This window comes from Perissodus microlepis, chromosome 14, assembly GCF_051167445.1.
Source record: "Perissodus microlepis isolate ML-2025 ecotype Zambia chromosome 14, ASM5116744v1, whole genome shotgun sequence".
Classification (NCBI taxonomy): domain Eukaryota; kingdom Metazoa; phylum Chordata; class Actinopteri; order Cichliformes; family Cichlidae; genus Perissodus; species Perissodus microlepis.
In genome coordinates, this window is record NC_140474.1 from 1,430,641 (window position 1) to 1,453,519 (window position 22,879).

Consider the following 22,879-nt stretch of genomic DNA (forward strand, 5'->3'; position numbering starts at 1 on the left):
AAAGGAAGAGGGAATTCTGGGAATGGAGTGACCACAGAAAAGTCGGGATGTCAGAGGCAAAGCGGCAGGCAGACGGAGAGAAAGACGCCACAATAAAAGTGAAGGAAGCACAGAGACGGGACGACGACACGAGTAAAGAGAGAGACGGAGCTGATAATTAAAGACAGAAGGAAAAATGTCTTTAATGTGGGACGACAAACATGTCGGGGAAAAGCAGAGATATCGGCAAAGGAAATGGGAAGGATCACAACGCTGATCCACGTTTGTTTATGTGCACAAAGCAGCATTTAAGGCAGGTTTGTCAGGTCAGTCCGAGAGCAAACCGGCAGCACGCCGAGCTGTCAGCGCTCGTCACGGCGACGGCGTCCACACACGCACGCGTCCTGTCCACGCTCAGCGAAGCCTTTCAACAACGGTCCAGTTTACTGAGATTTAAACTTTCTGCTCGTCTTCATTTCCTGCTTTACAAACACGCAGCCCACAGCCTGATGGTTTCCACCAATCCCGACGAGGCGTGCACCTGAGGAGCAGACGAGCTGCTTCCCCTCGCCGTCAGCAGGAAGAGCACGAGGTCAGCGACATGGAGACGCAGCTTCATTGTCTTTTAATTTAGACAAATTATTAATTAATAATTTATTTATTTTACTCTGATCTATTAAAAATAAAGCAGAATATCCTTTTGCTGTGTTTAATGTTTTGGCAGTGATAATGGGAGCGTCCTGATGCCTGAGTTAAATAAGTCCTGTGATCACACGCTCGTCTATGGGAAGTCCTCTGATTGGCTGCTGCTCCTGTCCATCCTCTGCAGATGACGTTTTTCCCGCCTGTTCCTCCTGGATGTTCACACCTCAGCTCATCAACACATTTTATCTCCTCCCTTCTTTTCCCAGGAATTTAACCCACTAAATAAGCAAACCTAACCTTGACCCCGGGTGACCCCGTGACCCCCAAAACACCGAGCTGGGCCTTCCCCTCCTCCACCTCTTCCTCCTTCTCCCCTGCGGGCTGGGGCCAAGAAAACACAGGTCTGGTTTTCATCCTCCCTCGGAGCGCCGGCTCTTTAACGCAGTGATAAACAGCAGCTGACTGAGCGGCGTCTCAGAAACGCGCTGAGACGAGGACGAAGAGGAAGACTAAAGAGTTGAATGCAGTGAAATGTGTTTTTATCAAAACTCTGATGGCGGTGTGTCGGCGGTTTGACTGCAGAGCAGGAGGCAGGTCCACAGTCACACGGCTCAGACGCATCCCAGAGCCGTTCGTTTCCACCTTATTGTTTTAAGCCGTGGATTACAGCAGCTTTGCATGACTCACAGTTCAAAATAATCCTTCTTTAGCTTACACTGGGCTTCAGTTCATCTGTCATTCTTCTGATTGGCTGCTCCTCAAAAATTAGGGTTTAAGCAGCAGGTGGGTGGGGCTTCTGATGACCAAATAAGGATGAGGAATAGTAATTTTACAGTAACACCCTCAGAGTTCACAGCAGGGGCTGAATTTGGGACTGTTAAATGATGAAGGGGAAAACTACATTTCATACCAGGATCATCTTCTTGACTTGATTAACGGTTATATTTTAAGGTTACGCTGCTTCATCTGCAAGCCACTTTGCAACCCAGCTCCAGTCCAGTTCATCCTTTCATGCTGAAGCGACAGAAGCTCCTGCAGATGGAAGATGTTTCCCATTGAACTTTCGCACCCTGACCGACACATCACAGAGCACCTCGGGGTTCGGTATCTTGCCCAAGGACGCTTTGGCATGGAGACTGGAGCAGCCAGGGATCAAACTACCAACCTTCCAGTTAGCAGATTAGTTACCCTGCAGTTAGTGTGTGTAACTGAGCCCAGATCAGCCCACAGAAACACTGAGGACGTCTCTTTACTTTCACTGAACCTGTCCGAGCCTGTAATCACTCCCTTACAGTCATAACCTGATATTAGCTTCTGCTATCAGTCGAGGTGAAAAGTCTGTGACATGTATGCACTAAAGCACATTGTTTCCACATTTCTCTTATTTCATGAACAAAGTCTTGTTTAGCATTAACACATGTGCTCAAGAAGCAGAAGAAGTGTCTTTTGTCTTTTACTCCACGTTTCCCTCAAACACGTCAGCGAGACATCACCCGGCACGCCTCTAACACAGGCCTCGGGTAAAGTAAATGACGCCTGACTCCAGATTCAAGCCTTCAGACTGTGCAACAACGTTTCCTTTTTACACTGTGCTTTCCCCCGGACCACCCTGCAGACGCACATAATTAAATCACTCAACATTTACCTGCTGCCTGTAATATGCAGGCAGGGACTCTATAACACACCTGAGAGCAACGATGGCCACTCTGTGATCATGTAACTGTGAGTTACTTGTTCAGCTGAGCCAGAGCCCAGAATCAGGGACGTGTAACCAACAGCAACATTTTACCTGCAGCAATAAAACCATGTTTCACTCAGCACAAGATGATTACTGTTCCGCTCTGCCTAAGTTATATTTAACAGCTCATACGATTAAAAACGAGCTGAGTTGGAGTGGGTTGCAAAGTGTCTTGCATATACACAGAAAATGTAGGCTGGCTAAAGGAAAAAGTTCATTCAAGGCAAAGTAATGAGCAAGCAGCAGTTACAGGGTCTCAGCTGATCTGTAGGGATGGCTGTGCTCGACTTCACGCCCCGACTCATCACTCTGAAGCCATTTTTATACCTGCGCTGCATCCTGACCTCTTCTAGACCTCATCTGATGACACACATGGTCACATTAAACAAACCAGCCCGAAACGTGGCTTTTTTCTCTCAGCATCGAGTCGGCAAAACCAAAGACGTTATATTACAGGTGTGATCACACAGCACAGGTATGGTCAGGTCACCTCATCAGCAGCTCCCTCACGTAAACCATAGCGAGCAAGTATTTCCATCCAAAAATATCTGACGACGTTCTGAAATAATGCTCCAGAAATTCCAGACTTCAAGTGAGAAAGGAAGGAAGGAAGGAAGGAAGAAGATAAATTCAGAGCCAGTAAATAAACTTTGATCAATGCATTTGTGTGACTTCACTGATCGAGGTCATCAATCATCAGTCTGACTCAGCTGCTGGTTTTGGCCCAGTGCACCATGGGAAACTGGTGCTGATGATGTTGTGGTTGACGTCCCAGGAGACGGTATGTCTGTCTGACTTTGCTGAGTGTGTGTGTGTGTGTGTGTGTGTGTGTGTGTGTGAGTGCGGCATCCCAGTTATCTGGCTGTTTCTTCTTCTCTCACTATGTGTTAACAGACCTCTCTGCATTGAATCATATCTGTTATTAACCTCTGTCTCTCTTCCACAGCATGTCTTTATCCTGTCTTCCTTCTCTCACCCCAACCAATCACAGCAGATGGCCCCGCCCCTCCCTGAGCCTGGTTCTGCTGGAGGTTTCTTCCTGTTAAAAGGGAGTTTTTCCTTCCCACTGTCGCCAAACGCCTTGCTCATAGGGGGTCATATGATTGTTGGGTTTCTCTCTGTATGTGTTATTGTAGGGTCTACCTGACAATATAAAGACCTTGAAGCGACTGTTGTTGTTTTGGCGCTGTGTAAATGAAATTTAATTGAACTGAATTATCATAGGTGTGCGTGATGTCATAGAAAACAGAGAGTCCTTAAATGTTCCACTCAGGCACAGAAGCCCCGCCCACTGGCTGTGCAAACCTATGCTTTCCAATCAGTAACCAATGAAAAGAAAGTTGTCTTAAAGTGGGAGGAGCTAAATCTGCTGTTTCCAGCCCCGTGAATCATTCAAAGTTTCAGATCTGGAGCTCAATCAGCTTTCTTTAAAAAAATATTAGTGGTTTAAATCTGTTGTGCACACATTTAAATCATTTATATCTGAGCTGAGTGACACACACACACACACACACACACACACACACACACACACACACACACACACACACACAGCAGTTTAGTCCCTATTAAGCCTCCACATCCACACACGGCTCAGTTTCCCACTGTAACACACACACTGCCGGATGGTGTCATGTTCCAGCTATGCTGGATGATGTAGCCTCTCTGAGCTTGTTATGTCTGCCCATCTGGTACTGTGTGTGTGTCTGTGTGTGTGTGTGTGTGTGCGTGTGTGAGTCAGAACAAGCGATGGGGGTTTTCTTATTTTCTCTCCTTTCTAGGACAAAGAGCTGAAGAGAAACCAGGTCAGTCGTTTCAGTCAAACTCTGAGTGACCCACAGAAACGTGGACGGCGGCAGAAGCTCGTCTGAGGGCGTCCTGAATGCTGGAATGGCCTCGTTAACAACTAATTAACTCCCATTAGCTAAAATGCAATTAGCTGCAATGATATCAGAGTTTCTCTCTCTCTCTACCCCCCCCTCACTCGCCCGCTGTCATACAATATTTCCCATGAGAAGCAGGAGCAGGAAGCCTGGATGGAATGAAAACTGTGTGTGTTTGCACTCACACGTTAGTGCTTTGTGTTCATAACAGTGTGTGTGTGTTGGAACAGGCACAAAGAAAGTGAAGTGTGAAAACAGGACCCTTAGCAGGGAGGAGTGTGTGTGCGCGTGCGTGCGTGTGCGTGCGTGTGTGTGTGTGTGTGTGTGTGTGCGTGCGTGTGTGTGTGTGTGACATATTTTAACTTCATTCTCAGCCACTTAAAGCTCCCTTTCACTCCGTCTGTCACTCTGAAGTCATTTCAAAACTGCATCGCTGGTTCTGGGAGCGCTTGATTTCTCCACGACGGTGGGCAGAGCCGTGGACTTTACACTAAATTCATTCATTTTCAGAGACTTTTAAAACTTCATTCAACGCTTAAAGCTTGAAGGAGGGGCTTTCACACCTTCATGCACACCCAGGCGTGCAGACGTGTCACAGCTTCCACTGCCACCATGTCCAAGTGTCCCGGCCTGGACTTTGGTCCAGAATGAGGAGTTTGGGGCAGAGCGTGCTGTGCCAGGTGAAACACTGAAATTTGCTGCATCACAGTTTGATATCAGAAAAGTCTCGATGTCAGCCTGAAGCAGAAAAACTACCAAAGGTTGCGTCAGGACTTTGATTCACGCTGGCAGCGATGCGTCTGGGCGTGGCCAAGGATGTCTCTCTGTCACAGTTTCACACATATCTGTGAAACATACTGATGGATTTGATTTGTTGGAACTTTGCAAGAGTCTTTAGTTCAGTTTGTACTTTTGCACTGAATCTCTGTAGAGCTGTTGTGAAACGATGTGACCGACTGCACTGTTTGTGGAGTTTGTGGTTACCACGAGCATGCAGCGTTCATGTGAAGTTTAAATTCTGTAAATTCCACTGTCTAATGTGCTGTAAAGTTTTTATGCAAGTTTAAGCATGAACGAGCCGTCCGGCAGTGCTAGCCCTAGTAATACGATCATGTGTGTGGCAGAAACGCTGGTCCACTGTGTGGATTTCACGCTTTGCTGTGGCACTCGGTTGCTCAGCCTGCTAGCACATGCTATCTCATTCACAAGACATTCAGAAAACCTGACCTCTGACCCTAACCTGAAGCTCGGGGTAGTGAGGTCACAGATGTAAGCAGTGCAAACGAGTTTCCTTGTAAGGGTGGCTGGCCTCCCCATTAGAGATACGGCGAGGAGCTGCTGCTCCTCTACATTGAAAGGAGTCAGCAGAGGTGTTTGGGACATTGGACGTCTCCTGGGGGAGGCTGGAGAGATTACTTCTCTCAGCTAGTTTGGGAACAACTATGTGTTCCCCTGGATGAGCTGTGAGTTCGAGGGAGCTGTAACTACAGGCTGCATGCACACACTGAGGCATCAACTCCCATGGTGCATCTGTGAACGCAGCTGGCCATTTTCAGATTGCTTCACCAGCAACTAATCACCCATCATCATCTGGGAAGAACCACCCTGTCTCCCTGAGGCTGGTGGAGTCATTGTGATACTTTGGGGGGTCTTTGTTCCACATTTCTTTGTGGCTCACTCCAACCAGACTTTGGCCCCAGTAAGGCCCCAGTAAGGCCCCTGGGCCTGCGCTCTTCCTGATCAGTAGCCCCTCCACCCAAAGCAGCAGGTGATGCTCAGCCTCCGTCTGCACTGAGCGAGCACGTCTGAGTGTTTGAAGCCGCTCGCTCTGTGAGCTGACGTGACGGCACAGAGCCGAGCTGTGAGCATTTCATAGTGAAGCATCCTGGTGGGAATCAAACCTGCAGCCCTGGCAGTGTTAGTGTCCTGCTCAGCTCACGAGAACTTTAGATGTGGGCTTTCTGCTCCTCACACTTCATCCTGCTCAGCAAAGTGTTTTGCTTCTGGCCAAACCTTCGACACGGATCAGATCCGGCTACAAGCTGTTAGCAGGTCACGGGCTTTGGCTCAGTCCTCCTGTCTGCAGGTCTTTAGGACACTCAGAGCCAAAACGTGTTACCAAGGAGGTGTTTTTAAGACTGCAACACACTGAAAGTCCCACACAGGTTTCCTGTTACCAGTGGAGCAGATTTTTCAAATAAAAAACAAACAAACAGCGTCGTGTCCACTTTTAATTACTTTTAATTTCCCTCCAACACACAGTTATGACAGGAGTTTACTGGCTTTGGCCTCACAGGGTTAACTGTATATAAAGGATGCAGATTTAAGGCAAATATGTTCTAAAAATCTCGGGGACCACAGTCAGAATCACCCCAACCGCTCACAGCCAGCTGGGATCTGCCGGTTAAAGGAAGTTCTTGCTCTCTGCTGTCACCGCGCTCGCTCATAGGCGGTTGTATTATTGTACGGTCTTTACTTCACAATTTAAAGTGTTGTGATTTGGTGGTACATTTGGAATATTTGACTGTGAAGTGCAGACCCGTCTACATACCTCGCGAGTTTACTGTTGTCATGGTAACGGCCGTGTATGTACCACCCGATGCTAATGCTAACTCGGCCATGGAGGAGCTGCACAAGACAATAAGCAATCAGCAGAACTCCCATCCAAACGCAGCGCACATCATAGCTGGGGACTTCAACCACGCTGATTTAAGGTCAGTATTCCCCAGATTTGAACAGCATATTAAATGTGCAACGAGGGGGAAAAACACACTGGATAAAGCCTACAGCAACATCCAAAAAGGCTACAGAGCAACCCCTCTACCACATCTAGGTTTGTCAGACCACATGTCCATCCTGCAGTCACAAAAACTATGAAAACCTGGCCAGAAGGTGCATCACATCAGCTGCAGGACTGTTTTGAAAACACGGACATCAGGACCTTGAAGAGCACACAGCATCAGTGCTCTCATATATTAACTTCTGTGTCAACAGTGTCACTTGTTGACAAACGTCTCCAACCGGAAACCCTGGATGACTAAAGAGGTCCAGGTCCTGCTGAAGCAACGTGACGCCGCTTTCAGATCCGGTGATGGTACGCAGTACAGTGCAGCCGGATCTGAGTTGAAAAGAGGCATCAGAGAAGCCAAGGCAGCGTACAAGAGGAGGATCGAAGGCCACTTCAGCAACAACCACTCACAACAGGTATGGCAGGGAGTTCAGCACTTAACTACAAACCTTGCAACACCACGTTGACTGAGGGTAACGCGGCGCTTGCGGAGGAGCTGAACCACTTCTTCGCACGCTTTGAGGTGAAGGGACCAGAGGCAGCAGCATCCCAAGCCTCATAGTGCAGGAATATGAGGTGAGGCGCACACTGAGGGCAGTGAACCCCAGGAAGGCCGCCGGTCAAATCGGGGTGACCAGAAGGGTCCTAAAAGAGTGTCTAACTGGCTGGTGTCTTCACTAAGATCTTCAACACTTCACTGTCCCAGTCCTGCATCCCACCGTGCCCCAAAGTCAGCCACAGTTGTCCCACTGCCAAAGCGTACTAACATTAGCAGCCTCAACAACTACCGACCAGTTGCTCTAACACCTGTCATAATGAAGTGCTTCGAGAAACTGGTCCGACGTCACATCATGTCCTGCCTGCCACCCACACTCGACCCGCTCCAGTTTGCATACAGAGCTAACAGATCAACTGAAGACGCCATCGCTACAACGCTCCACACCACCATCTCTCACCTGGAAGTGCAGGGCCGTTACGCCAGGCTGCTCTTTGTTGACTTTAGCTCTGCTTTCAATACGATACTCCCGGACAGACTAATAGTTAAACTGCTGGAAATTGGACTTCCTTCTACCACCTGCCGCTGGATCAGAGACTTCCTCTCAGACCGTGTACAGAGAGTTAGAGTGGGGCCTCACTCAGCCTTAACACCGGCTCTCCACAAGGCTGTGCACTGAGTCCCCTACTGTACACACTGTACACACATGACTGTGTTAGTTCCCACCCAGACAGCGCAGTCATCAAGTTTGCAGATGATACCACCGTGGTGGGGCTCGTCTCAGCGGGAGATGAGACGGCGTACAGAGCTGAAGTTCAGAGGCTGTCAGATTGGTGTGTAGATAACAACCTGGACCTCAATACCACCAAGACAAAAGAACTGGTAGTTGATTCCAGAAGGAGGAAGTGTGAGCTGCAGCCTGTCAGCATCAACGGGGAGTGCGTGGAAAGGGTCTCCAGTTTCAAGTTTCTGGGTGTGCACATAGACACAGACCTCCAATGGAGCTCTAACACCTCTGTGGGTTTAAAGAAGGCTCAACAGCGTCTCCACTTTCTGAGAATCCTCAGAAAAATGGACCTGAAGGAGCTGCTGACCGTCTTCTACCGCTGCTCCATTGAAAGTGTGCTGACGTACTGCATCGGTGTGTGGTTCTCCAGCTGCACCACAGCACACAGAAAGGCACTCCAGAGGGTCATCAATATGGCCCAAAAAATCATTGGACATCCTCTTCCCTCCCTGAAGGACCTGTACAGCACTCGCTGTCTCCAGAGGGCACGCAGCACATTACAGGACTGCACACACCCAGGACACCGGGTGTTTAAGCTGCTGCCGTCTGGCAGGAGGTTCAGGCTGCTGAGGTCCTGAACAAACAGACTCAAGAACAGCTTTTACAACAGGGCAACAGCCCTGATCAATGCTAACAGCTGACCTGACTGGATACCTCCCTGGACTTTTTTGGGGGGGGAGGTAGCAACGGTAAAAACAATAACAATAATAATATTTATATTTATAACAAGGTGCAATAATGATTAATGTGCAATAATAACAGTGTGCAACACACATACACTTATTCATTTTTTATTACTAAGTTAATATACTGTGTTGTATCGTGTCGTGTTGTGTTATATGTAGTGCCGACGTAGGACAGTTTTCCAACTTCATTGAACTACTGTACTCTGTATGACTGTGCAATGACAATAAAGAGTTATATATCTTATCTCTTATCTTATGAATGAGGCTGAGTCGTTTCTGAACAAGATCAAAACTATGAGAAGAACTTCTTTCCAGGAAATTTAGAAACTTTTTGTCAGAAACAGCAGAAAAAATCAGCGACTTTCCCAAATGACCAAACTCTTCGACTCTTACTCGACCGACAGCACCAACAGTTAACCAGAGACAACAAAACGCACAAACATTCGCTCAAACAGACTGCTGATTCAGGCCTGCTGTTACAGTTACTCATTAACGTGTAACAGCAGCACAGAGGAGGAGCAGGCGAGTTACCTGTTGAACTCGTAGATGTCCTCGATGTTGCAGAACAGCGTGCTGACCTGCTCGGGTTTCAGCGGCAGGGCGCCGCAGTCGATGATGCAGCCCAGGTAGTCCTGCAGACACACACAGAGGGTTAGAGTCAGTGTTTCCACCTCCTGCTCTGCACACACTCTGATTCACTTCTTCGTTGGTGGTTTATTTAGTTTGGCAGCACTCTTTACCCCGACGCTGTCGTGAAAATTAAAGCAGCTTTCAGCTCTGGCGTGAGCCTCCAGCAGCAGGTGTTTGATGTCTGACTAATTAGGAATGTCAGCAGAGCGGGAAAAACACGGGCCATTCCAGCTCGGGAATATTCACGGTGCTGGAGTCCGAGCACATGAAGCGCACAAACGAGCTGGTTGGATCTGCAGCAGTTTCCTATCAAACATCACAGACAGGTAGAAGACAGGCTTCATAATTAATGTCAGCCAAATCCGTGAAAACACGGCGGCGTGGAAGTCTTAAGATCAGCTGACACACTTTTGTCCCAGTTTGTGTTTGGCTCTGGTTCTGATGTTTGAGCACTGTTGGATTCATGTTTGTAATACTTGAGTTCTGGTTCCTGTTTAATGTTGGCTTTACTGTCCTGTGTGTGTCGTTTCCGGTCTGCTTATACAACACGTTCTCATCCCAACACGTAACATACGACACACGTGACAAACCGTCGGTATGTTACGATGAGAATGCTCTGGGTTACATCTCTGTCTTTAATATTGAGTCTCTTGGGTTTTACTTTTATGTTGTTTAGATTCTGTTTCAGGTTTTATTCGCTGTCTGTCTGATTGTCTTGATCGTTTTCACCTGAGTCTTGTTTCTAGTCCTCGGTGTATGAATAGTCCTGCCTCTGCTGACTTTTAAGTTGTGTACCTTTGTTACGGTCCTGGGTCAGTGACTCAGTGTTTTGAGTTTTGCCTTCTTATTGAACTTTGTTTTTGTCAGTTTTCATCATTTCTAGTCTTTTGGTTTCAACGTTGGCGTTCTTAGTATTCAGTTTTTTCCCGATGGATTAATAAAGTTTTATTTAATCTAATTTATTTATTTACTCCGGAACAAATAAAACACAGAAAAAAGGCAAACAATTACATTTTAGTTATCTGAGTGACTTATATATCACGTTTAACCTGAGTAATAATAATAATAATGGATTGGATTTATATAGCGCTTTTCAAGGCACCCAAAGCGCTTTACAATGCCACTATTCATTCACTCTCACATTCACACACTGGTGGAGGCAGCTACGGTTGTAGCCACAGCTGCCCTGGGGCAGACTGACAGAGGCGAGGCTGCCATATCGCGCCATCGGCCCCTCTGGCCAACACCAGTAGACGGTAGGGTAAAGTGTCTTGCCCAAAGACACAACGACCAGGACAGAGAGCCCGGGGATCGAACCAGCGACCTTCCGGTTACAGATACGCTTCCCAACCCCCTGAGCCACGGAGCGAAAGACAGCAGGCGTCTGAAAACAATGAAGCCGGGAGTCCGCTGCTCTCGCCGGCTCGAGTGACCATTGAACCCCCCGGCTAGCTATCGAGCAGGTGGGCGGCAATAAACAGTGTTGGTCAAGTTACTTGAAAAAAGTAATCAGTAACTAATTACTGATTACTTCCCCAAAAAAGTAATCCCGTTACTTTACTGATTACTTATTTTCAAAAGTAATTAATTACTTAGTTACTTAGTTACTTTTTAAAAACACGATTTACAACCTGAATAGGTGATAAAGCGATAGATCTTTCAGCCCAATTCTACTTTTTCTACATAATCATCATACAAAATGTAATCAAATGGAAAAGTCTCTTTTTAAAACTTGTTTTATTAGTTTTAATCTTTTAACTTCATGCATGAAGCAAACATTTAATTACATGCAACATTCTCTGACTGGAAGAAATTAGTTTAACATTTAAACCTATTTTCTGCACATTCCAGCACATAAAATAATTTTTTTGTGTTTACACTCAGTCTTTCAAATAGATGCAAGTAAAACACAGCAGAAAATAAATAAAGTCAAAGACTAGCGGTCCTGTTGCTCTATTTTCACCTGTAAAGCAGGAGTGGGGTAGGCGGAGGTTTACCCTGGTGCAGGTGAGCCGCAGCGGTCAGTGGAAGAATCCATGAGTTTCTCTGTGAGTTTCCCATTACGTCGTAGCTACTCGGTGCTTGTTTAGGGTTTTTTCGCTGTAAAAAGAAGTTTTCTTCACACGCACAACGGACACTAATGTTTTTGTCACTTTTTATGGAATCAAACTCAAAGTAAGGTCAGTACTTCCACGCTTTAAACGCTGCACGCTCATACTCTCTCCCGCACTCGATATATGATCCATTGTTGATCTGCACACAGCTGTTGTCACGAACGTCGCACTCGCTTACGTCACTGTCATGAGACGTTCTGGCAAAAAAAATCACGGTTTTAGTAACGCAGTAACGCAGCGTTCCTACGGGAAAGTAACGGTAATCTAATTACCGTTTTTGCAACAGTAATCCCTTACTTTACTCGTTACTTGAAAAAAGTAATCGGATTACAGTAACGCGGCCCATCTCTGGCACATCTCTGTACCACAGGCCTTCAAGCTGGCTGTAGTTAAACCTTTACTCAAAAAGCCATCTCTAGACCCAGCAGTCTTAGCTAATTATAGGCCAATCTCCAACCTTCCTTTCATATCAAAAATCCTTGAAAGAGTAGTTGTCAAACAGCTAACAGATCATCTGCAGAGGAATGGTTTATTTGAAGAGTTTCAGTCAGGTTTCAGAGCTCATCACAGCACAGAAACAGCTTTAGTGAAGGTTACAAATGATCTTCTTATGGCCTCTGACAGTGGACTCATCTCTGTGCTTGTCCTGCTAGACCTCAGTGCAGCGTTCGATACTGTCGACCATAATATCCTATTAGAGCGATTAGAACATGCTGTAGGTATTACAGGTACTGCACTGCAGTGGTTTGTATCATATCTATCTAATAGACTCCAGTTTGTGCATGTAAATGGAGAGTCCTCTTCACACACTGAGGTTAATTATGGAGTTCCACAGGGTTCAGTGCTAGGACCAATTCTGTTTACATTATACATGCTTCCCTTAGGCAGCATCATTAGAAGACATAGCATACATTTACACTGCTATGCAGATGACACCCAGCTCTATCTGTCCATGAAGCCAGATAACACACACCAATTAGTTAAACTGCAGGAATGTCTTAAAGACATAAAGACCTGGATGGCCGCTAACTTTCTGCTTCTTAATTCAGATAAAACTGAGGTTATTGTACTCGGCCCTGAAAATCTTAGAAATATGGTATCTAACCAGATTCATACTCTGGATGGCATTACCTTGGCCTCCAGTAACGCTGTGAGGAACCTTGGAGTCATTTTTGACCAGGACATGTCCTTCAACGCACATATTAAACAAATATGTAAGACTGCTTTCTTCCATTTGCGCAACATCTCTAAAGTTAGAAATATCCTGTCTCAGAGTGACGCTGAAAAACTAGTTCATGCATTTATTACTTCCAGGCTGGACTACTGTAATTCATTATTATTAGGATGTCCAAAAAACTCACTGAAAAGCCTTCAGCTAATCCAAAATGCTGCAGCAAGAGTCCTGACAGGGACTAGAAAGAGAGAGCAGATTTCTCCTGTTTTGGCTTCCCTTCATTGGCTTCCTGTTAAATCCAGAATTGAATTCAAAATCCTGCTCCTCACATACAAGGTCTTAAATAATCAGGCCCCATCTTATCTTAATGACCTTGTAGTACCATATCACCCTATTAGAGCACTTCGCTCTCGCTCTGCAGGCCTACTTGTTGTTCCTAGAGTATTTAAAAGTAGAATGGGAGGCAGAGCCTTCAGTTTTCAGGCCCCTCTTCTGTGGAACCAGCTTCCAGTTTGGATTCGGGAGACAGAAACTATCTCTACTTTCAAGATTAGGCTTAAAACTTTCCTTTTTGCTAAAGCATATAGTTAGGGCTGGACCAGGTGACCCTGAATCCTCCCTTAGTTATGCTGCAATAGACGTAGGCTGCCGGGGGATTCCCAAGATGCATTGAGTTTTTCCTTTCCAGTCACCTTTCTCACTCATTATGTATTAATAGACCTCTCTGCATTGAATCATATCTGTTATTAACCTCTGTCTCTCTTCCACAGCATGTCTTTATCCTGTCTTCCTTCTCTCACCCCAACCGGTCGCAGCAGATGGCCGCCCCTCCCTGAGCCTGGTTCTGCCGGAGGTTTCTTCCTGTTAAAAGGGAGTTTTTCCTTCCCACTGTCGCCAAAGTGCTTGCTCATAGGGGGTCATATGATTGTTGGGTTTTTCTCTGTATCTATGAAGCGCCTTGAGGCGACTTTTGTTGTGATTTGGCGCTATATAAATAAAATTGAATTGAATTGAATTGAATTGAATAAAGCAGTGTCTTTGAGTTTCCTCCGACTGAGTGTCCTGCAGTTTGGGTCCTACATCATGCCGGCCACAGCCGATTCATGACAACTTTGGATTAATGCCTTACTGGATACAATATTATTAATTATTTTATTTAATGCCCCTTGAGGGTTTTAAATAACTTCACAGGGTAAATCATGACCTTAGGTCAGTTTACCTTCAACTTTAATTCAAGTTCAAGCATTTCTTATCACAGCAACACTAAATGAAACATTTCAAGTTTTCCCGCGAGTGTACGAGTGCAGAGTAACAAATAAAAGACGTGATGTGCTGGACCGGACGTACAAACAGCTCAGCATGCAAACCAGGAACCGATCAGCTTAGTCATTTAAGTCATGATGATTTGTGTGCACGCTGCAATGCACAGGCTCTCATAAAGCATGCGTGGTGATATCAGCCGTGCAACGCCAACGTTTACAGGAACAAAATCATGTGACGTGGAAAATGCCCGCGCTCCTCAGCAGGCAGTTTCACATCGATGAACAGGAGGTGACGGCTTCTCGAGTGCAACACCCGAGCAGAGGTGCCAAAGCAAACCTGTGCACATCGACACTTCCTGCGCGAGCAGGAAACCACCTCACCGTCAGAGACGCCGAGCTCAGGGTGCCCGCAGGCAGGATGGTAAACAGGAAGCAACCAACTCTTGAAAAAGCAGGAAGTAAAGGAGGAACAGAGAAGCTGATTATCAGACTGCACAGACGCCGAGGACAGTCGGTCACGATGCTGCAGATGACAGCATGACTGCAGATTCATCGTGTTAGGATTTATTTACAGCAGCTCTGCAAATGTAATTTCCTCATAATGACCTTAAACGCTGTCACGTAGGAGGGAATTAGCTGATGTAAGAGTCCGACTGATGCTCTTCCACTGCTCCGGCTCGGCTGGTTATCACGGCGGCCGCATGCAGTTTGTCTAGCTTCACCTCGTTCCTAATTCACGGGTTTACCAATCATTCAGACTCAGAAGTGATCGGACGATTGAGTGAAAGCAGCTGATACATTTGCCTTCATTCGTCTGCACTCAGTAACTTTTTATATGGACACGTGTGACGTGGTGCAACCTTATCCAAACATCTTGCAGGTAAACAAAGCCGACCGGCTGCACTCGACCACCGTCGAGAGAAGATGCATATCAGACAGAAACAGCGTGAGAAGCACGAGAGGCCGAGGTCCGCTCACCAGGTCGACACTTAAACAATCGAATCAGTGCTCCTCTTCCTCGGGTCTGCTGCCTGAATCCACAACAGAGATTAAACTGCTGCACTTGCCCCGAGGTGTTTCCGGAAAGAACCGTGCTCATCATTCGCTGTCAGATTTAACAGAAGGGTTTTAAATATCACGTGAACGTCTCGGGTACTTCTGAGGGCCCGTCTGTCTGCTTCTCCTGCTTTTGGGTCTTTTGACATTTAGGTGACTCAGTTTAACACAAAGCTGGACGCTGTCCTCCAAGATTCAGGTTTCCTGCACGACCCCGTCAGAAGATGATCTCCAGCTTGGCTCTTTGGAGGTGAACGGCGTCACTTTTTCATCAAATTTCACGTAATATTTGTGTGAAATTTCCCACACAGCCATCGAGCTGTTTGGGCCTGTAAACAGGCAACACGAGCCTCCTAAAAATACCTCAGAGAAGGAGATTAAATTACACTTTTTCCTTTTTTTCTGGTTCCACATCAGGATGCACTTTGAGTTTTATGTAACAGCTCATATGTATGAACGAGGCCGTTGTGTTGTGCTGCTTGGAGGCTTTATGTGAACCAAATTATACGTGATACGCTGCAGCGAGCGTTGGAAACGCTCGCTGCAGCGGACTCGACGTGTCGGCCTCTCGTTGGGACTCTCAGGGAAACTCGTATTTCTAGGAGACGGCTGCAAACATAAATCATTTCCATTCTTCCTCCATCGCTCGCTTTCTGTTTTTTCCTAAATCATGTCCAAAACAAGCACTCGCTCTCTCACACACAGCTCCCCTGTGTGTGTGAGTATAATGAGGCATATAATGAGAGGCCTTGGCCACATTCAGCACCTTTTAAAGGCAAGAGGAAAAACCCAGATGCACACTGAGAGGCAGAGATGAGTGAAAAATGACAGAGCTCAACGGGAAGATGAAGAGAGGAAGACGAGAGGAATGAGGAAGAGCCGCAAGGGAAACGTTTCTTAAAACAATCAGAGAGCGATCGCAGGGAGAGGAAGAACGAGGAGAGGAGCGCGTTTGTGAGGACGGAGGGTGGGAAGCGCGAGAGATGAGAAAACGTGACGTTGGTTTAAACTCGGATGCAGAAACCACAGAATGTGCTGTTTGTCTGCAGGACGCCGTCAACGATGCGGTCACAGCCTCGACCATTCTGTTCTTTCCACTCGGCTGTTTACACGCCGCGTGACTCGATACGCTCCGGTGTTTACAGGCGCCGACGCTCCTGATCCCACGTTCGGGGCAACAGATGATAGCTGCCGCCCAAAAGGCCGTGCTGGGAGGAAGCCGCTCAGAAACGGGACGTTGCCCCAGGAGACGGAGAGTCCCTGTTAGGCCCCACGGTTTGGGTTCAGTCAAGTTAGCCATGCATTTGAAAATAATTAGTAAATAATGTGGACTGAGGTCACTCTGGATGGCGCGCTGTGATTTGGTGCTGTGTGAATAAAATGGAATTGAACTTTGAGTTGAGTCTCAAATGTTGAGGTGGATTTTTATCTATGAGGCAGATAAAGAAGAACTCCAGGTGTCACAGACCTGATCTGGAAGCTCACGTCTTCTAGTTCAGTTTGTGGCTAAAGCTCGGTAACCTGCTGCATCCTGAGAGGTGACGAAGCTGCACGTGTCTTCCTGACGCGCAGCAGCTGTCGGGTCTGCATGCGGCTCATGATGGCGGCGCTGTAACCTTTGTCTTTTGCACTGATTGCATTTTGTTTCTGCTCACAGAGTCTGTGCCTCCCATCCGGTCACCTCTTCCTGCCCTCATCCTCCGCCTGCTCCACCAACCCATCGACCTCATAACAGTTTACACGAGCGATGGCGAGCTCTGATGTGGTTGGTGGGCTGAATGTAAACGCTGCCTCTGCTCTGCAGCCTCTTTGTTTCAGCCTCGCTTTGCTCTCTTCGCTCCTGCGTTCGTCTTTTTGTCTTTCCCTTCATGTCCAAATTTTTTCTCTCCTAATCTTTGTATCCTTATCCTCTTGCTGCTACTCCTAAACCTTTCCCTTCTCCGTCACCTCCTCCATCTCTGTCTTCTTCTCTTAACCCCCTCTTCATCTATCTCTCCTCCTCCTCCTCAGCTTCCTGTCCCCCTTGGCTGCAGGCCATCAGCTCCATCCCCTCTTGTTCGCTTCGTTTTCTCCTTCCACCCCAATGACGCTTGTTTCAGCAGTTTTTTGACAAATCTCTGGACTTCAGGCATCAGGGGGGAAGGAAGTAAAAGAGAAGAGTCGAAGCAGGTGGAGCGACGTCAGTCTGCTGACAGCTGACGTTATGAGACAAAGAAGGAACGACGGAGACGCTCGCTCTCAGACGCTCGCTCTCAGACGCTCGCTCTCAGACGCTCGCTCTCAGACGCTCAGTCTTCCTCTTTCCAAGAGTTTCTGCACTGCATTGTTCTCAAACACACACACACACACACACACACACACACACACACACACACACACACACACACACACAGTGAGTGTGACATCATGTAGCCTCAATCAAAAACAGATTTCAGCAAAACCTGAAATACAGAGAAGAGCAGGACTGAAGACTTACATTACAGGACAACACACAGACACACACACACACACACACACACACACACACAGACACACACACACACACACACACACACACAGACACACACACACACACACACACAGGACAGAGGTGTGAGGTATGCTGCAGACGTGCTGCACAGAGCTCAGGTTTCAGGCTCTCTGTGACGCTCCGGGTGGACGTTAGATTTAATCACCTGGTGGTCCCTCCCAGTGGTGAATCACCTGATATCAGTCTGATTCTTACTCGGAAAAGTGGAGGAACCGGCGTGACCGTGAGTGAGCTTCAGCCCAAAGAATTCAGTGATAATAACGATCCAATAACAATCCAGAGGAGTCATGTGACTGTCAGAGTGACCTGTGAGTGTGGACGAAAGCAGGAGTCAGGAGGGATTAACCAGGAGCTGCAGGTTTGTCCTCTGCACAAGGTCGGAGAGACGAAACTGACAGACAGCTGATAAACCTGATGACAGAGTGTGTGTGTGTGTGTGTGTGCGTGTGTGTGAGTGTGTGTGAGTGTGTGAGTGTGTCTGTGTGTGTGCGTGTGCGTCTATGTGTATGTGATGGCAGAGGATGAAAGCAGCAGTAAATTTTCTCTTTTACTTCAAAAGGATGTTTCACACTCCGATTGTACAGCCCCACACACACACACACACACCTGGCTGTGGCACACCTGGGCCAGTGATGGACGAAAACACACACACACACACACACACACACACACACACACACACACACACACTCACACGAACAATAAAGTCAGCAAATTCTGTCAGGACGAGTTTTTCTATTCAAAAGTTCCTTTGAAAAGAACAAATTTTTCACTCAGCGTGACACATTCCTCGCTTAGGAGAACTGTGGAATGATTTCCCACAATGCAACAGGAATAATAGCAATAAGGCTGGTATGTCTGACATGCAGACGTCTATCTGAACTCACAGGGTTTATTTAGTTGTCTCCGCTTGTGTTTAGGAGTGATGCCAACGAGAATAACAAACTTTAAAGTGTTCTTGGAGGCTACATTCAATCTTCTCCTCTTCAAGCACCGGTGGTTGCCTTGCTCATGGGCACCACAGTGCTGTTGGTCAGAGAGGCTTTCCTATCCTGACTTTATCCTTCTGCACTGATCTGTTGGCCTTCAGAGCGGAAGCTCCGAACATCCATCAGGGTAATTTTACTTCAAAAAGCCATTTAACACATACAAACTGTGTTGTGCTTTTTTATAAACTGAAGGAAGAGAGCAAACTGAAACTGAACCTCAGGCCAGCAAGAGAAACAGCTGGCCTCAAAATCTGAGTGTGGACAAAGATAAGAATAGCTGCAGTTCCTCTGACGTCCACCGGGGGCTCCAGCAGCGAGTCAGTCCCCATAGTCTGCCACGTTAAAACGTTACAGCAGAAATAAACATGTTTACAGCCTGATGCACAAACTGTTTGGTCATTCGTGTTCTTACGGTAACACAAGTATTCTAAGACAGACAGTAGAGAAGAAGCTGTGCTATCAAATGCATTTACATGCATTAGCGTGGCTTCCTCTCTGATCATAATTCTGTTGGCTGCATGTTCCCACACAAGCAGCTGCAAACAGCTGGAGGAAATAAACGCATAGTTTCTAAAAGTCATTTTGGGCCCGTCCTGCCTCCTCCGGGTCGGAAACGCTGCAGTGACGTGAATACTTTGGACGGTTGGATGAAAGCTCTTACCTCCACGATGCTCTTCAGATCTCTGACGTAGGCTTGCTCCGTCTCCACGATCTCCAGGACCACTCGGTCCAGCCGTGAAAGCTGTCTGGGCGTGGCCACCGCCGCCGCCACTGCCACCCCCACCGGACTAGCAACATTACTGGGGTGGCCGCCTCCTCCTGTCACCTTGGCGACACACGCCCCTCCTCCTCCAGATGCTCCTCCTCCGCCTCCATGAGGTGTGAGGGGAGTGAGGTCCAGACTGATGTCTGAGCCATTTCTTTTTGGCGTGGAGGACGACGATGAGGCGTTGTATGTCGGCACTGCGCCGTAAGGAAGTGAAGAGGATGAAGAGGATGAGGAGGAGTGGGAGGAGTCCTGCAGGGAGACTGACGAGGCAGAGGAGGAGAGGGAGAGGGAGGCGGGACGCTCTCCGTCCGAGCAGACGGTGTTGACGGAGGTGCAGGAGGACGACGCTCCTCGCTCTCCGGATGACATCATCCTACCCACAATCCCACTCAGAGATGAGACTGAGGAGGGACGTTTGGCAGCTGGAAAGAAAGGAAGAGAGAAAAATGCACAAATTAGTCCACGAGCTCGTTTTAAACACAGAGTTTAAAAAAGAAGCCAACACGGAAGTTTAACAAGCTGCAGTTCCTCTAACGTCCACCAGAGGCTCCAACAGCCACAGTGTTTTTATGAGTTACGGCTTAAAGTGTGCACTTTTAGGGGCGTGGCCTATTTGACTTACAGGCGGGTGTAGCTGCTAGCTGTCTGCTAACCAAGTTTAGCTTATAACACTCCAGTTCTCCCTTCTGGCTCCAAAAACCTGATATTGTGGCCATAAAACGAGACATCTTTTATTTACAGGCTGTATTTTTAGCTAAAACGCCCAAACAGAAACCAGTCGAACATGCACGTTTCCTCATGTGTGTGATGAGGCGGGCTCGGCAGCAGAACATATGACAGTGACGCTTTGTCTGTGCAGAAGTGGGTCAGTGAACTCACCACACACTAGAGCAGCTGACTGTGAGCGCACAGAGTCAGACACAGAGTCAAACATAAGGCCTGGGGGCCAGAACTGGCCGGTTACAGCCTGCGTGACAGCTTTTGATATAGACCCCGCCCATTCACAAAGCAAAGTAATGACATAATAGATCAACAGTTAAATGACAGAAAAGTTCTTTCACAGTTTACAACAACACCATTTTTTACAGTGTGTCCACAGTAACACGAAGCTTTTCTGTAATTTTACACGTTTCTTTTGTTTCTTTCAGCTCGGAGAGTCGTGCAGCGGCGTTTCTTTATCATGTGGAAAAACTGAGACATACTGTTGGAATTTCACTTCTTCTCATATTAGTACATCTGAGGGATTAAACGTAGGAGAGCTTCATGGTCCACTGAAGACCAAAGTGTGCTGTATGAGGTCGTGACAACGTTTGACAGCTGAAAGGATGATTCAGCAAAGCTGGGCGGGTGTATATGGTTAAGCCACGCCCACTTTTACCCCTCAGTTATGTTGTGTTTTTTGTGGGTCAGCTGGTAAGGATTCATGAGGTGGTGTCAAGATGTAGCCTCTAGACCTTTGACCCATGTAAGGTGGACCTGTGGTTTACCCTGCACAGCTGGGCCACAGCTGGGCCACAGCTGGGCCACAGCCGGGCCACAGCTGGGCCACAGCCGGGCCACAGCTGGGCCACAGCCGGGCCACAGCCGGGCCACAGCCGGGCGGTGGCTTCAGCCACAGCCATCCAGTCGTCTCCGCTGCTAGTTCACAGTTGAGTGATTTATCATCAGAAATCAATCAATCAGGCTGAATCCTCGATGAACACGAGGCTCGTTTCCTCGTTCTGGTTTAGAGGAAGGACCGATGCTGATGAGCTGCCTTCACACTAACATCAGTGGGTGGGTGTGTTGTCCTCCACAGTGGAAGATAAAACCCATCTGAACGCCTGTCCCAATGTCCCAACACCTGCAGCCACACCAGTGTCCACCATAAACTCCTCCCTCCTTCAAAACCCAAAGCAGCGCCTTACCTGCCCGTCCAACAGGTGAGCCCTCAGAAACACTTCCAGCGGTTGCCACGGTGACTTCCTGATCACTGTAAACCTGCCGTGTGACTTTCAGAGTAAACAGGAAGTGTGTGCGCAGCAGAGCGGATCGTCTCTGCCGACACGCTCTTCCTCTTTTTGTACATTCTTCCTTTTCATGAAAGACTTTCTCACATGTTAAAGGAGCAGCCATCTTTACCGTGACTCCATCAGCAGCACGTCTTCAAGCTTTATTTCCTGTTAAAGTTCAGCCCTGTCACAGAGCGCGAAACCCAGACTGCTGATAAACATCTGGTGCCTCCTCGGTTCCTAAAGTCACACGAACAGCGAGGCTCCACTGAGAGCGCCGCAGGTGACATACCATCATAAGATAAGGATGATCGTGGCATCGCTCCGTCTCACTGAAGGATTTCTAAAAAAGTCAACTCTGCACAACAAAGACATGAAGCTAAACAGCAGCGATGTGTGGAGGCTTACTGAAGCTGGACTGATTGGCGTGTAATGATGTGCGAGCTGATGGCCGGCTGGCTACACGCTGTGGATAAGCTGATAGCACAGCGCAGAGGAGGGAGGAGGCTCAGGGTTAAACTGTTCTCTGGGTTAAAGGGTCACATCGTCGGACCAAACAGAGTCTGAGAGAGTCTGAGACGGCCCCGGCCTGGACTGAGTATGTTCTCCAGCTCAATGCTGGACTTCCCTGATGCTCCTCAGTCTCTGGTCCCTACATCACTGAGAGGTCTAACGAGGGGCTGCCCCCCATCCAAAGTCATCAAACAGCACCAGAGACAGTTAAGATGTTACTTTAAGGCAAAACCGCCGAAGGAGATGTGCCACAAACACACGTGTGAAGTGTGAGAAAAGCCATCAGAAACACACGATGTGCTGCAAAAGTTCACAAAGTTTTTCATTTCTTTTGTTTCCCTGAAACGTTTAGCAGACGCTCCCTGCCAGTTTGTGGTTTCAGAGGGAATTACTGAGTCTGTTCATTTTCTTCTCTGCATTTCTGCAGATATTCCCTAATTTCCTTCAGGATTAATAAAGTATTCTGATTCTGATTCTCTGAAATGCCACCAAACATGGCAACATCTCTGCGACGGCGAGCGCCGCTTTTAAAAACCTCTGATCCTTCGCTTCAGACTGCAAACCTGAACCACACCTGAACCGAGCCTGGCAGAGACGCTGAGATGGAGAAGTAATTAAAGTCCATTAGCGTTTAAATTCCAGACGTCCCGGCGGGAGGACTTTCCGTACGCCGTTAGATGAGAACATTTTTCCACTTTCCAGCTGATATTACAGAGTTTCGTAACTGCAGGTTCTTACAGGAACGCCTCTGACAGCAGCGTCGTAAGCAGCTAACCTCACGTGCATGTGGCTGATGCTCCATGAATTACACTCACGTTATCATCTGTCGAAACGTATTGTTATGAGGAA

General features: G+C 47.4%; 1 protein-coding gene across 3 annotated transcripts in view; it reads right to left on the minus strand.

Annotated features, from left to right (window-relative positions):
* Positions 1 to 22,879, minus strand: part of plekhg2 (pleckstrin homology domain containing, family G (with RhoGef domain) member 2) — a 67,823-nt gene that overhangs the window by 22,209 nt on the left and 22,735 nt on the right. For all 3 annotated transcript variants that reach the window (XM_084952001.1, XM_084952000.1, XM_084952002.1), the window contains 2 exons: positions 19,419 to 19,948; positions 9,534 to 9,634 (listed from right to left, as the gene is read on the minus strand). In XM_084952001.1, coding sequence (XP_084808127.1) covers positions 9,534 to 9,634; positions 19,419 to 19,948 — 631 coding nt within the window. The remainder of the gene's footprint in view (positions 1 to 9,533; positions 9,635 to 19,418; positions 19,949 to 22,879) is intronic.